Raw genomic sequence first — 12,967 nt, 5'->3', positions numbered from 1 at the left:
CTATACACCACACCCCCTCTACAGTATTTATAGGAACTCAAACACTGAGATCCTGCTCTGTTCCAGTAACAAGAAGCCGAAAGCACCAGCCTGAAGATGACGAGTGAGACCTCGTCGAAACGTCGCCTAGACACCCCAACTTTTACACGGGAAGACACCCGAGGACACCAAAACCTGCATTCCTGTACCCGTGAAAATCTACGAAAGCATATATATATATATATATATATATATGAATGATAGTGTAATTTATGAGTTTTAGGGCCATGTGCCTGTTGTATATGCATGTACACACCAACCCAGGACTCTGACCTGACCCAGCTCCAAATCAATCTGCGAAGAGAGAGCTAATGTTTAATTAGGGAAAATTTGGTCCGCCATCTTTATTCAAAATGATGCCCAGCATCCAAACATAGATGAAGTCCATCACCTCTTCTTCAGGAACATTTGTGTCAAGTTTGGCAACCATTTCTTGAGAGGCATCCAAATTGGAGCAGGTTGGAACTACCCCCACCAAACTGGGGAACATCTTCAGACCTGTCCAAATTGGTGCAGGTTCGAACCCTTAATGGGTCTGGCCCTGTAAACCTGAAGGAGTGTCTCCATCCCAAGTGGCTGAGAAACTTTCTTGTTCTGTTATATGTAGCCAGAGCAATTAGAAATCTAGACCATTTTCATGCAATCTGGTATAAATGTATTGAATACACGAATGAGCCAGAAACTGAATACGCACACCGAATATACATGGAAGACTCTGGGATGATTTAATTAGATGAGAAGGAAAAGAAAGGTGGCAGACCCTTCAAAGCATTCTAATGTCGTGGTGTTCTTGTTGTTATCATTACTCATTACATTTATATACCACTCTTCATCCAAAGATCCCAGGGTGGTTTATGTCATACAGTAGTCCACCCCACTGTTGTAACCATGTATGTTGAGAACAATTATATTATCTTTCTTGCATTGCATCATGACACATTGCTTGTACAGTGGTACCTTGGTTCTCAAACTTAATCCATTCCAAAACCAAAGCGTTCCAAAACCAAAGCGTTCCAAAACCAAGGCGCACTTGGTCACAGAAAGTAATGCAATATGGATTAATCCATTACAGACTTTCAAAAACAACCCCTAAAACAGCAATTTAACATGAATTTTACTATCTAACGAGACCAGCGATCCACAAAATGAAAGCAAAAAACAATGTACTTCAGTCACACAGTCGACCAATCAGTAGCTGAACTGGGTTCCACATAGTCACAAAAACAAACGAAAAGATACACAAAAACAAAAACGCAAAATAAATAGCAAAAACAGACAGACCTCAGCGTAACACTCAAAACAGAAGGGTGGCACTCAAATGAAAAGTGTAACACTCAAAACAGAGCACGTTTGACTTCTGAAAAAAGTTCACAAACCAGAACACTTACTTCCAGGTTTGCAGTGTTTGGGTTCCAAGTTGTTTGAGTACCAAGGTGTTTGAGAACTAAGGTACCGCTGTATTACTGTAAATATTTTCCTGAAAGGTACTGTTGATAATGTTATTTCTTGCAAAATGTTTTTGAAAAAACAGCACAGTAGAATACAGCCCCCAATCAGGTGCCTTCTTCAGTTTTCTCATAGCATCAGAATAGTGTGTCTGTTCTTTTATCATGGAACACAGACATTGGGTGTGGCTATTTTCTGCTTCTGGGGTGTGGGTGCGTGTCTCTGTGTGCATTCGTTTCTGTAGCCAAAACTTCAGGCATTCCAAGCATGTGTCTTTTCTTGAGGGAAATCTTTGTCACTGCCATGTGTACAGAGAGATCTGGGTTTTCACCTTCCCATGCCATCTGGACTGCAATTATTTCTTCAGACCCTAGCCATTTAATTTGGTAGTGTATTTTATAACTGCTAATACTCGGTGCTTCTATAGTTCCCAAGAGATTCTCTCTTTGCTCATAGCCTCAAAAAGGGGGGGGGAGAAGATTAAATGCCTTGTAGTTTCTCAACAACTTTAAACATTAAATTTATTCTAGTTTTCTTAAGTATGGCCAAAGCTGGAAAAAGGAAAAGGAAAACCTTGTATGCACTTAGCACTAAGAACAGGATTCCAAAATCTTCAGGTAACCTTGGTAGCCAGGCTAACATTTGTGTTTGCCAAAATCTCTGCCCCTTCAAAGGACAAGGGTTTTGTCTCTGACATATCACACTGTACTTTGAGTCCTAGCACAAATGTGGGGAATGTAGACTTGTCACTCTCCTAGCCCCGTTATACAACCTTTAGAAGTTCTTGAGATGTCTCCAGTTCAGTTATGACTGTCTTCATCCTTGTCATGCTATTCTGAGACACTCAGAAGGCAGTGAAATATTGCATTCTCTTTTTAAGCACAAGTTGTGATTTGCCAAGGAAATTAAGCATGGCTCGGTTTCTCTCTGCTACAGTTTATTTATGTCTGCATTATTTTCTATCTATGCTACCTTATTTCACTTTTACGCTGTTAAACTTTGTTTCGGAATGGCCTGATGGCTAGAAATCTCACTGCGCTCTGATTGATTTCAAAACCTGGTACAGTGTCAAGTAAAGCCCAATCCTTCTCTAGGCTCCAGAAAATGGGACTCTCTCAAGTTGAAATGTTGTCGGGAGAGTAAACACTGTACAGTGGTGCCTCGCAAGATGAAAAGAATCCGTTCTGCGAGTCTCTTCGTCTTGCGGTTTTTTCGTCTTGCGAAACAAGCCCATTAGCGGTTTAGTGGATTAGCGCTATTAGCGGCTTAGCGGATCAGCTGATAAGCGGCTTAGCGGATCAGCTGATAAGCAGCTTAGCGGCTTAGAAAAAGGGGGGGGGGAGGAAAAAAAACCTGCAGGAACTCGCAAGACATTTTCGTCTTGCAAAGCAAGCCCATAGGAAATTCGTTTTGCGAAGCGCCTCCAAAACGGAAAACTCTTTCGTCTAGCGAGTTTTCCGTCTTGCGAGGCATTCGTCTTGCGGGGCACCACTGTACTCACAAACACAACTGTGAACCCCTGACCAAGAAACAGAGCTTTGCTTTTAGAAAGCAAAGTTCTGAAGCGGAGGACAAGTTTAATGCTAATGGGTTCTTGTTGAACTGCTGCATGTGATTATCAGTTCAGAAATGGCACAATGATAAATAGCAGATCGTGTATCTCACTGGATTTGACTAATGACATTGCCACTGCAGTACCCTGGCTTCTCTCTTCACATCAGGCTTGTTTGCTTTTCCAGTTCATTACATTTCTTCTGTGTAGCAGTTTTATGACCCCCTAAGGTCAGTGTGATACCTGTTATTAGAAGGAGTAAAGAAGAGAATGCAAACTATAGTGTTAATTTAAGCTGGAAGTCCATTTTGATTTCAGTATTTACTAATGCTGAGATTAACTATTTGGGAGGGGGGAATATAAAGTGATTGCCGAGTTGTGCATTCATGGGACTCTGCTACATTAGTCAAAAGACAGCGTTATAAATGTGTTATAACACTGTGACATCAGATGGCGCTGTAGAGTTGAAATCGCAACTGCCAGCTTTCAGTTGTCAGCTTTACACCTTTTTTTGCAAATTGTTTTCAGAGCGTTCTTTATAGCTGTGTAGATCTAGCCTTGGTTCATACACTATTAGTAGTCGAACAACTTGAAGGGGATTTAACTTTACTGCGGAGTATGGACACACATCCAGTCAAAAGATCTTTGCCCAAACAACTATGTTTACTACAAAGAATACAAATTCCAGGCAACTGGGACAAATAAACAGCCTGATTTTTTTGATTATTTTTTTAAAATGGACCAGAGGTAATTTGGATTCATCAAGAGTTAAACGAATTGTTGTTGATGATTGGTAGGTTGACTATCTTTATAAAACCAGTGATTGGTTGCTAGAAGAAAACCAAAGGTAAGAGTCCTACAAGGAGTAAAAGCATGATTGGTCAAATGTTCTGACCAGGAGGCAAATAATAATAATAATAATAATAATAATAATAATAATAATAATATTTTTTTAAAAAAAATATTTATATCCTGCCCTCCCCAGACAAAGCTGGGCACAGAGCGGCTAACAACACTAAAATGATACAACATTCTAAAATCATTTCATTATAAAATCAGTTCAAATCAGATTAATGGCAACCATTGGGCTAGAGTTTTGTGCGGATTGCCAAAGAAGGGGGTCAGGCTGTGCCCTGGCCAAAGGCCTGGTGGAACAGCTCTGTTTTGCAGGCCCTGCGGAAAGATGTCAAGTCCCACAGGGTCCTAGTCTCTTGTGACTGAGCGTTCCACCAGATTGGGGCCACAGCCAAAAAAGCTATGACTCTGGTTGAGGCCAGCCTAACCTCAAGATGTTTTTGTTTGAAGACCGTAAGGTCCTCCGTGGGACATACCAGGAGGTCCCGTAGGGGCGAGGAAGTAAATTGGACTTAGAGAGTGAAAGAACCCTGCTGGGAGAGGACCTGAGATCCAGTGGCAACAACTGAGGAGAGCAAGAAGCCATGCTGTGAGGTGGTAGTGAAATTTCCATAGGCAACTTGGTTTTGCATTGGTCCCATTATATAAGAAAGGGTAGAGGCATTTTATCATTGTCATATTTGTTTAGAACATTTCTGAGCTGCTCCTTGCGAGATTCCTCATAAGAAATCAAAGTTCAGTATGTTTGTGTGTGTGTGTGTGTGTGTGTCTAGTCCTGCCCTTAGTCCCTCTGTGCTGAAATCTAAACAGAGCAGAATTAATTTTTGTTTGTCCAGCACTCCCTTTTGAGATTAACATTCCTGTCAGTAATTGTTTTGCAAATGTACTGCAGATAGCAACAGCCAACAAAGCATAAAGGATACCTCGAGTTAAGAACTTTGCTTCAGGATGAGAACAGAAATTGCGTGGCAGCAGCGGGAGGCCCCATTAGCTAAAGTGGTGCTTCAGGTTAAGAACAGTTTCAGGTTAAGAACAGTTTCAGGTTAAGAACAGACCTCCGGAACGAATTAAGTATGTAACCAGAGGTACCACTGTATTGTAATTCGCAACAGGAGTTTAATCCATAACAGAGAAACAGCAGGAATTATTCCAAGCCTAGCTATGAACCAAATGGAAACATATTTTGCCTTGTTGACATTGGGTACTTGATAGGGTCTGATCCATCTCCCCATTGCTGCTCTCCATCAGCCTAGTCCATGAAATAGTGGTTGGCTGGATAAGCAGGTTGGAGAAAAGGGGCTTAGAGGCTGATGGGTGAGCCAAAGGAGGTTGAGTTCTTCTCAGTCATTATCTAAACTTGCATGACTCTTTTATGACCTTTGCGCCCCCAAAATGGTTGCTTAAGCCTCTCCTCCTTCCGGAGGGGAGGGATTGTGAGCAGGAGACAATTCCCGCGTCATGCAGGGGGCATTCTGCCCCCTGCCCTCTCATCATCGGTGGCGCACCACACCTCCCAGTTGGGCACCCAGTCGGGTGCCACCGCGGGGGGCATGGTTTAGCCACTCAAATGTGGCCGTGCCAGCTCTCCCCCCCCCATTGCTCTTCAGATTTTCCACGAGTCACCCACCCACCACTCCCTTTAGGGCATAGCTTCTCGCTTGACCTTGCTATGGACCCATGGTTGGTCACCCTGGTTGCCCAGGGGCCTGGTAGGAGTTTTTTCCAATTGGCATATTGGCACCGGCCTCTTGGTTTTTTCCACCTACCTCGTAGCAATCGTCACAACTTTCTTGGTATTTGGCGGTTAGGCATTGGAATGTGTTGTCGGTGTATGGAAGGGCAAGGTGTGGCCATCGCCTACCCCTTCACTTAAGGGTATTCCATTAAAGGAATCCAGCAGTCGTGGATCCTGTCCGATGCCCTGTGGGGCAGGGGGCCATGGCACGACCCTCGGTGACGTCAGGGGAGAGCTTATAGTTGTATTTGCCTCAACAGGCTCCCCCTACTGGTGGTTAACCCCTCATCAGACTCACCCCTCACCGAGTGGGTGGAGTCAAATTGTCAGTGGTCCAGTGCCTAAGCCAATACCTTCTCACATGCTGTAATCAATAAAATTGTGGCCTTTTCTTGCCCATTAACCTTATATACTGTGTCCACGTGTCTTCATTCCCCCAAGCGGGGATGGGGTCCTCGAATCACAATGTAAGATTCTATGGAATATATATTTAACAGTTCAAACAGTGAATATAACTGAGAATATTAGTGTGAACTCCCTATATACAAATATTCTGTACAGGCACCATACAATAGAGAATACCCTGTAAAAGAGACACCTTAGAACCACCTACACATGTTCTAGCAACCCTGTGAAAATTGCTTCAATTAAATACTTTGATTTTAATAAAAATGTTCCTAGCAGGTTTCAGAAATAGCTATGAGATCCCCCGGTGGCTTCAAAATCACCAATTGGTATGCAGCTGGTTTTGAAAACAAATTCGTTCTTTTGAAAACCCTATTTTTGTATTGCGGAAATACATTACTGTTTGTGTAGTACAAAGTGGGGCTTCGTCAAAATTGCATTCTTCATTTCTTTGGGTTATTATAATCTGAAACAAAATGCAGTACAACGCAAGTTTAATTTGAAAGGTTTTAATCAAGAGAGAGAGGAGTGTTATTTAGCAAGCATTTAAGAAAATCTACAGATAAACAAGAATCTCGCTTTGCTGTTGTCTTGCCCTCAGTATACGAGAAATGCTTTATCATATGGGCATGTTTGTGTGCATCAGAATTTGCATTAATATTTATGCTTTTTAGCTCTATTTTAAAAGGGGGGCATGGTAACTTGTTTAGCAGGGGTTAGTTATTGCATGACTTGCTATAATAGCAAGTTTTAAAATGAAAAAACAACAACCATCCAATGAACATGTGTACCTTATCTTTTGAAAGTGCCAACATACCTTTAAACAAATGCTAGCACATGTCGTAAAATATTTATTTTTTGAGATTCTTTTTAACCATTAAAGAGAAATGAAAACCTGCAGGTTTGACTTACAAAGCTGCCCCAAAATTGGTTCCAATACATACCTGATATAATACCTGGGCCAAGGATGTGGAGCGTGTGTGTGTGTGTGTGTGTGTGTGTGCAGTGCTGTTCAGTTTCCTACTGTGTGGTATGTGAAGGGTGTCTGAGTGAAAAATCCTAGCTACCAAACCTATATCCATTGCTTGGAAATAAGTTTACTGAATTGCATCGGGTCTTTCTTCCATTCAAGATCATGGTGTAAATACTGCAGTACAACAAATAACTGATTTGCTGCTTTAAAATACATGGTTAGTTTTAGGGAAAGCTGCTGATGATGTTTTCGTGGGATATCTAGCTTCACTGCAGATAGTGGTGTAGCCGTCATTCCTCTCTTTACATGGGTCCCTCAGAGGTTTTATTGTCTAATGTTTGGGGTGTAAAGCTCAGCACCTGGGGAATTTGATATTTCCTGAGGGATGCTGTTGGCTTTTGAAGGTATCTGGTGCTGACTGACTGCTGACAGAAGGGAATCTGTCAGAGGAACAGGGAAGGAGGTAATTATTGCCACACACACACACACACACACACACACACACCCCATCCCTCCTACAGCATCTTGCAGCTCCATCTCAAAGCAGTCCCTCAATTCTCCAAACCAGATTTAGAGATGTGGGGGATCACCAAAAAATAATAATAATAAAATAAAAATGGAATGCTGTAATTGCTCAAGAAGACAGCTCTTATCCTGGACAGAAAGAGGAAGGGGAGTGTTATGTACTGAAGTTCTCACCCTGGGCCAGCAGGGGAATACTGTAGATAGTTTTCACTCAGGTTCACATATGCAAATAAGGGATTGAAAGTGACGTTCAGTGATTGGATAGTTACAGAAAATGGTTACTGTTGCGTTCTAGTGGAGCTCTATATAAGCAGGCTGGCTGAACCCTTCAGTTCTGCTCTGTTCTGGCCTGTGAATAAACAAGAGCTGTTTGAAGAATCGCTGTGTTGTCTGATATGTTCACCCACAACTTAACAGAGAGGGTCACAATAAATGGATCGTTTCAGCAGTTGTTAAACATGAAGCCACCAGCGTCATGTGAGAAGAATATAGTGGTAGCAGTTTATTTATTTCAGTGGGTTTGTAATCTTAACAAAACACATACATACATACATACATACATACATACATACTTCAATTTATTTGCCTCTCCACAGTTCAAACACTTCTCAAGGCAGCTGACAGCGTAAAAAGAATACATAACTACAACATAGCAAAAGTGGACACAGACAGTAAATTAAACATTAAAAAAGTACAAAACTATGCTGGACAATTTCCACATGAATCACAACAAAATCTAAAATAAAGATAAAAAAAGGAACAGCAACACCTGTCCCTCCTAAACAATACCCCAGTCTGCATAGAAAGATCTTATCCATCTGGCATGGGCACCATAAAATATTTAGACAATTCTTCATGGATAAGTTCTTTGTTTTCTAAAAAGGGGAAATGGGTGAACCTTCTGGTAACTCGAGACAAAAACTATTAACGTTGACGATTCTTTTGCAGTATTGGTTTGCTGTACAAGCAGAGACAGTACAAAAATACAGATTTTTATGCACTTGTTAGTGCAGATATTATTTTTTCCATATAAACAATGATCTTGCAATCCCAGCAGCTTAAGGTTTCTAAATCTAGCAACCCTTTGATTGTAAGCTACAGGATTTGTGTAGTGTTGCTGTAATGTTATACTGATTCAAAAGATCAAGCGAGAGAAGCCGAAATAGAAAGGTTGGGGAGGGGGCAGCTACAAATGATGTTTTCTTGCTAAATGTATATACGTCAAACAGGAAAATATCACAATAACCAACCCAGTTTTTTGCCTTCAGCCTATCTGAGGTCATGTGGGTTGGAGTCTGACCACTAGTCCGAAAAGGAAAGGCTGTTTGCAAGAGTTCTGGGGTGTGTTTTCCTGGAAAAGGTGAGAGGATAAAAGCAGAACTCTCAAATAAACCTTGTGCCTTATGTGAGACTTTATACACAGACCTTTTGCATAGCTGTCAAGTATCCCTTATTTGAAGGGTCAGTCCCTTATTCCAGTGCCATGTCCCGCTGCTGTCCCTTATTGATAAATGTCCCTTAAATGATGTCCCTTAAATTTCAAAGGAAGCAGCTCCTCTCCCTCCCTCCCTGCCGGCCAGGGAGGAGGGAGGCTCCAACTGTGTTGCTTGGTTGTGTTGCTCACCCAATAAGAAGTTTAAGAATGACTGGGGTGTGGAGCTTGCATGCCTTGTGTGTGGCTAGTTAATGCAAGCTGAGGGGGTTTTTGAATGCTGGACGCCATTTTGTTGCACGTGCTGCTGCAAACTTTGCAGTGCAAATCCATACCGGGGAGCCATCTTAAGTTGAGGCTGCATAGGCCTTGTGGTGCATGTGATTCAGATTCTATTCAGTTGAACCTTGGTTACAAAGTTGGTTGGACAGTGTTCTCGAAGCTACCAGCATGAGTTTGACCAGACAGCAGGAGGACAGGAAGACTGGAGTGCCTGGAACAGGTGAGGCTGCAGGTCCCTTATTTTGGCTCCTGGTCCCTTATTTTCAAGGCTGCTGGTCCCTTATTTTCAAATCTGTAAGTTGACAGCTATGCCTTTTGTTTAGCTGCTGGAGGCAGATGTTCTTTTCATTTACCTCTCAAATTGGTAGGTTAAAAAGCATATAAATTTCATGGTCTGCTTGAGTGAAGTGAAAGTAATCCTGTTGTTCTCTGTTTTGCTTGCTAGTGTTTGCTGCTTTATATTTTCTTGTCCGTCAATAGTAAACATTCTAAATATTGAGGAAACGCGATAATACCAAAGGAATTATTGCTTTACTGTTTAGAATTCGGGTTTGCATGACACAGCTGTAATATACCATTATGCTGAGGTAGATTCTATAAACTGAGGGGAATGCTTTTTTAAAAAAGCAAGGCTTGCTTCATTAATATTCCAGAAATCAGTTCTTTTAACTTATATGGTGTTTTTTTGGTTCTACCTTGTGTATATGCATTTTAAAATGTTTCTTCCTATAATTTTTTTTGTCTGCTTCTCTACAATCTTTTATCCATTTTTAATAAAATAGGTTATATTTTGCCCTTATTTTACAGTAATTTCTATTGTTATTTTTTTATTTATTAGCTTCCTCCTTTTAAAAAATCGATATCTAATTATATTGATCATAAATACCTGTTTAGTGATGGTATCACTAGAGGGCAGTATTGATTAAATTAGTCTACTGAATAATCAGAACATGACCTTACATCTTAAGCAGAAAACACCTGTTATAAATCATATTTTTTCACTGCGCTGTACTATACTGTGTCCAAATGAGGCTGCATTTCAGAGTGTTGTGTGTACAATATGTTAAGAGATTCCATTCTTTTTTTCTGAAAATGTTTATTGAACTTCCTTTACCCAGTTAAGGCCAAGACAAATATTTTATATTTTTGGAGGTGATGGCAGTGGGGATCAGTAAATAGCCGGCGCTAGTCTAAAACGTCTGTCGATCAAGTTTGCAGTTAAGATACGTACTCATTTGTTCTTATTGACTTGCAGGTCTCCTGACAGATGCAGCAACAGAGAAGCCTTGTAGGAGTTTTTAAGCTCTGCGTGGGCTACATTCCCTAGTCAAGTTTCACGGCTGTGGATCATCCATTATATGTCATCAACTCAACTGTCTGTTTCTCTGTATTTCATCAAAGACAGCATAATTCTACGTTATGAGCTAAAGTCTGTTCTACCATACTAAAGAGCACTGGACTAAGGAAGAGAGAGAGAGAAATGCTTGGGCATTAGCAATACGAAAACAAAACAAAACACCAGTTCACAGTTAACGTCTCATCTGCGTTTTGCGCCACTGCTGAACTTGATCTGTGGTCATGTTTCAACGGGACAAGTCAACTACACTGGAGAGTATTCATCCCAATCAGCCTTAGAGAAGACTGTTTTGTCTACGGGAGGACACTAAGGTGCAGAAGGCAATTTCTTCTTGTGCCCTAGACTGCCTAATTGCTTTTATTTTCTTATGTTTCAGTATATACAATAGACCAAAGAGCAAAATCTATTTTAAAGTGGACACGATGTTACTGTTAACAAGGTTATTTGGGTTCAGTAGTATGGGGAACACCTTGCACGGATTCAACTCGCCCAGTGCTGCAATATTGCCGTCCAGCCAAAGTCCTTGTGGAACACTGCAGAAAAGGCTGGAACTGCTCTTGGGGAAAGGTACACGGAAAAACACGAGGGAACAAGGAGGGGAAACGGCCGTTCTTCAACAAGAAAACAGAACTTTGATCAAAAACAACACAAACTGTCAACGCACCACCTTTACTCCTCTGTGCTTAGATTGACTTCTCGTACTAAAAATCATTTTGAGTTTAACCAGTTCAACATGCCTCTTCTATGGTTCCATTTTTTGATCGTTAAAAGTTGGATAATACAGTATTTGCAAAGAGCATGTTTGGTCATCTGTGGCCTATGTCTCATCTGATACACCATTTAGCACCAGAAAGCAAAATCCAAGGGGTCGGGTGGGGGGGAAGTAACACTTGTTTGAAAGAGATCATTAAATGTATTTTGAAAAGCCTAAAGTTATATATTTAACAGTTTTTATATGTTGTATATTTGTAGAAAATCCTATTTAACAATTAACGTGGTAACTCTGACAGTCATGACAAAAAAGAAAAAAAATATGGATCAGAGTTGAGTTGTTGTTTTATTACTTCAGTTGTCTCTGAAGTGACTGGTGTAGTTTGCTTTCTTCCATTGGGACATTCTGGATGTAAAGCATGACCAGAGAGGACTCTGTAGAAAAAGCAAAGAATAATGTTGTTTATATTACATAAATACATTCAACCATTGCACTGTTAGAAGGCTTTCTCTCTCCCCCCCTTTCATTTTCTCCCTTTTTTCTTTGAGGGGGGTGGTCTTTTGTATACCAATCAAAAACAGTGTAAAATATTTTAATCATTTACTTCCCATACTGAGTTAAGTTTTTCCTCTCTCTCTTCTCTCCCCCTCCTTTCCAATTTGGTATAAGGGTCAGCTTGCTCCTTGACAAGATATAGGTGGTCTGTTTGTTTTATCTCATACTTTAGAAAGTCCCCTTGTCCAATATTATATAGGGCAGTGAAGAGTGCTATTTAAGAAACGAGAGAAGGAAAGAAGATAGAGTCTAGACCAATAACCTCCAAACATGGTACCTTTTTGTCTACTACAAGTATTGATCACAGTGATATGACAAGGTCAACAAATGAGCTTTCCTCCTTCCCCCCAAATATTTGCCGATATTAAACTTTCCCCCCAGTGTCCACTGTAGTATACTACCTAAATACTCCAATTAACTTTTAGTGTTATGCTAGTTCTATGCTACTAAAGAAAAAAAATATATAGGGATTGTTCAAGCAACCATAGATGAGAGGTATGAAAAAGAAGTTCGTTTATTTAAGACCTCTTCCAATTTTCAGGATTATTTTAATGCACAGGTTGAAGAAACCATGAATTGTAGGTGATAGTGTCTATGAATAAAACATGTACATGGACGGTCTTATTTCATCCTAAGGGTTTTGATCAGTGTCCAAGTAGCAATTAAAGCCCAGCCACTTGAAAAGCATTATGAACTGACTGCACTATAAATGACCAATGTCTGATTCAAAGTGTCATGCAATAAATGATCGCAGATACTTCACCTGTATTACAAGAACTGGAGAGCCAGATCCCCCACTCCGCTGATTTTCTCTTCTGTTATGGTTTCATTTTTATTTTTCAAGGGAGTGTAGCAGCCTTATTTAGTAAATACTGAACAAAAAATTAAAATGTTTCAACATTTTTGTTGCTTTACAGTATTCAGTTTTGTGTTGGTTCAGCTAAATTATGAAAAAAATAAAGAAAACCCTTTTATAAGTGAGACTTTTGTTCACTGCTTATGACATGAGACAACTTTCTCAGGAGGGAGGGAGGAGGTGGGTATGTGAGGCGAACGAATCATTATTTTATTTGGAAAATGGTAGTTGGGTCAGGACCAT

At 40.6% G+C, this 12,967-nt stretch overlaps 1 protein-coding gene across 10 annotated transcripts in view; it reads left to right on the top strand.

Moving 5' to 3' along the window:
* The window catches only part of TAFA5 (TAFA chemokine like family member 5), a 348,113-nt gene extending 335,561 nt beyond the window's left edge, over window positions 1–12,552 (top strand). For 8 of the 10 annotated variants that reach the window (XR_014160512.1, XR_014160514.1, XR_014160515.1 and 5 more), the window contains one exon: window positions 10,500–12,552. Coding sequence is in view for 3 of the 10 variants with exons in the window: in XM_081878134.1 (XP_081734260.1) it covers window positions 10,500–10,536 (37 nt within the window). In the remaining 7 variants the exon portion in view is untranslated. Of the gene's footprint in view, window positions 1–7,409; window positions 7,469–10,499 lie in introns of all 10 variants that reach the window. The other 2 variants (XR_014160513.1, XM_081878135.1) reach the window with 1 other exon arrangement.
* Window positions 12,553–12,967: the final 415 nt, after the last annotated feature.

Source organism: Podarcis erhardii (assembly GCF_964252035.2).
Source record: "Podarcis erhardii genome assembly, chromosome: 10".
Lineage (NCBI taxonomy): Eukaryota > Metazoa > Chordata > Lepidosauria > Squamata > Lacertidae > Podarcis > Podarcis erhardii.
Note: the sequence above shows the minus strand (reverse complement) of the source record. Positions and strands in the feature narration are given on the sequence as shown.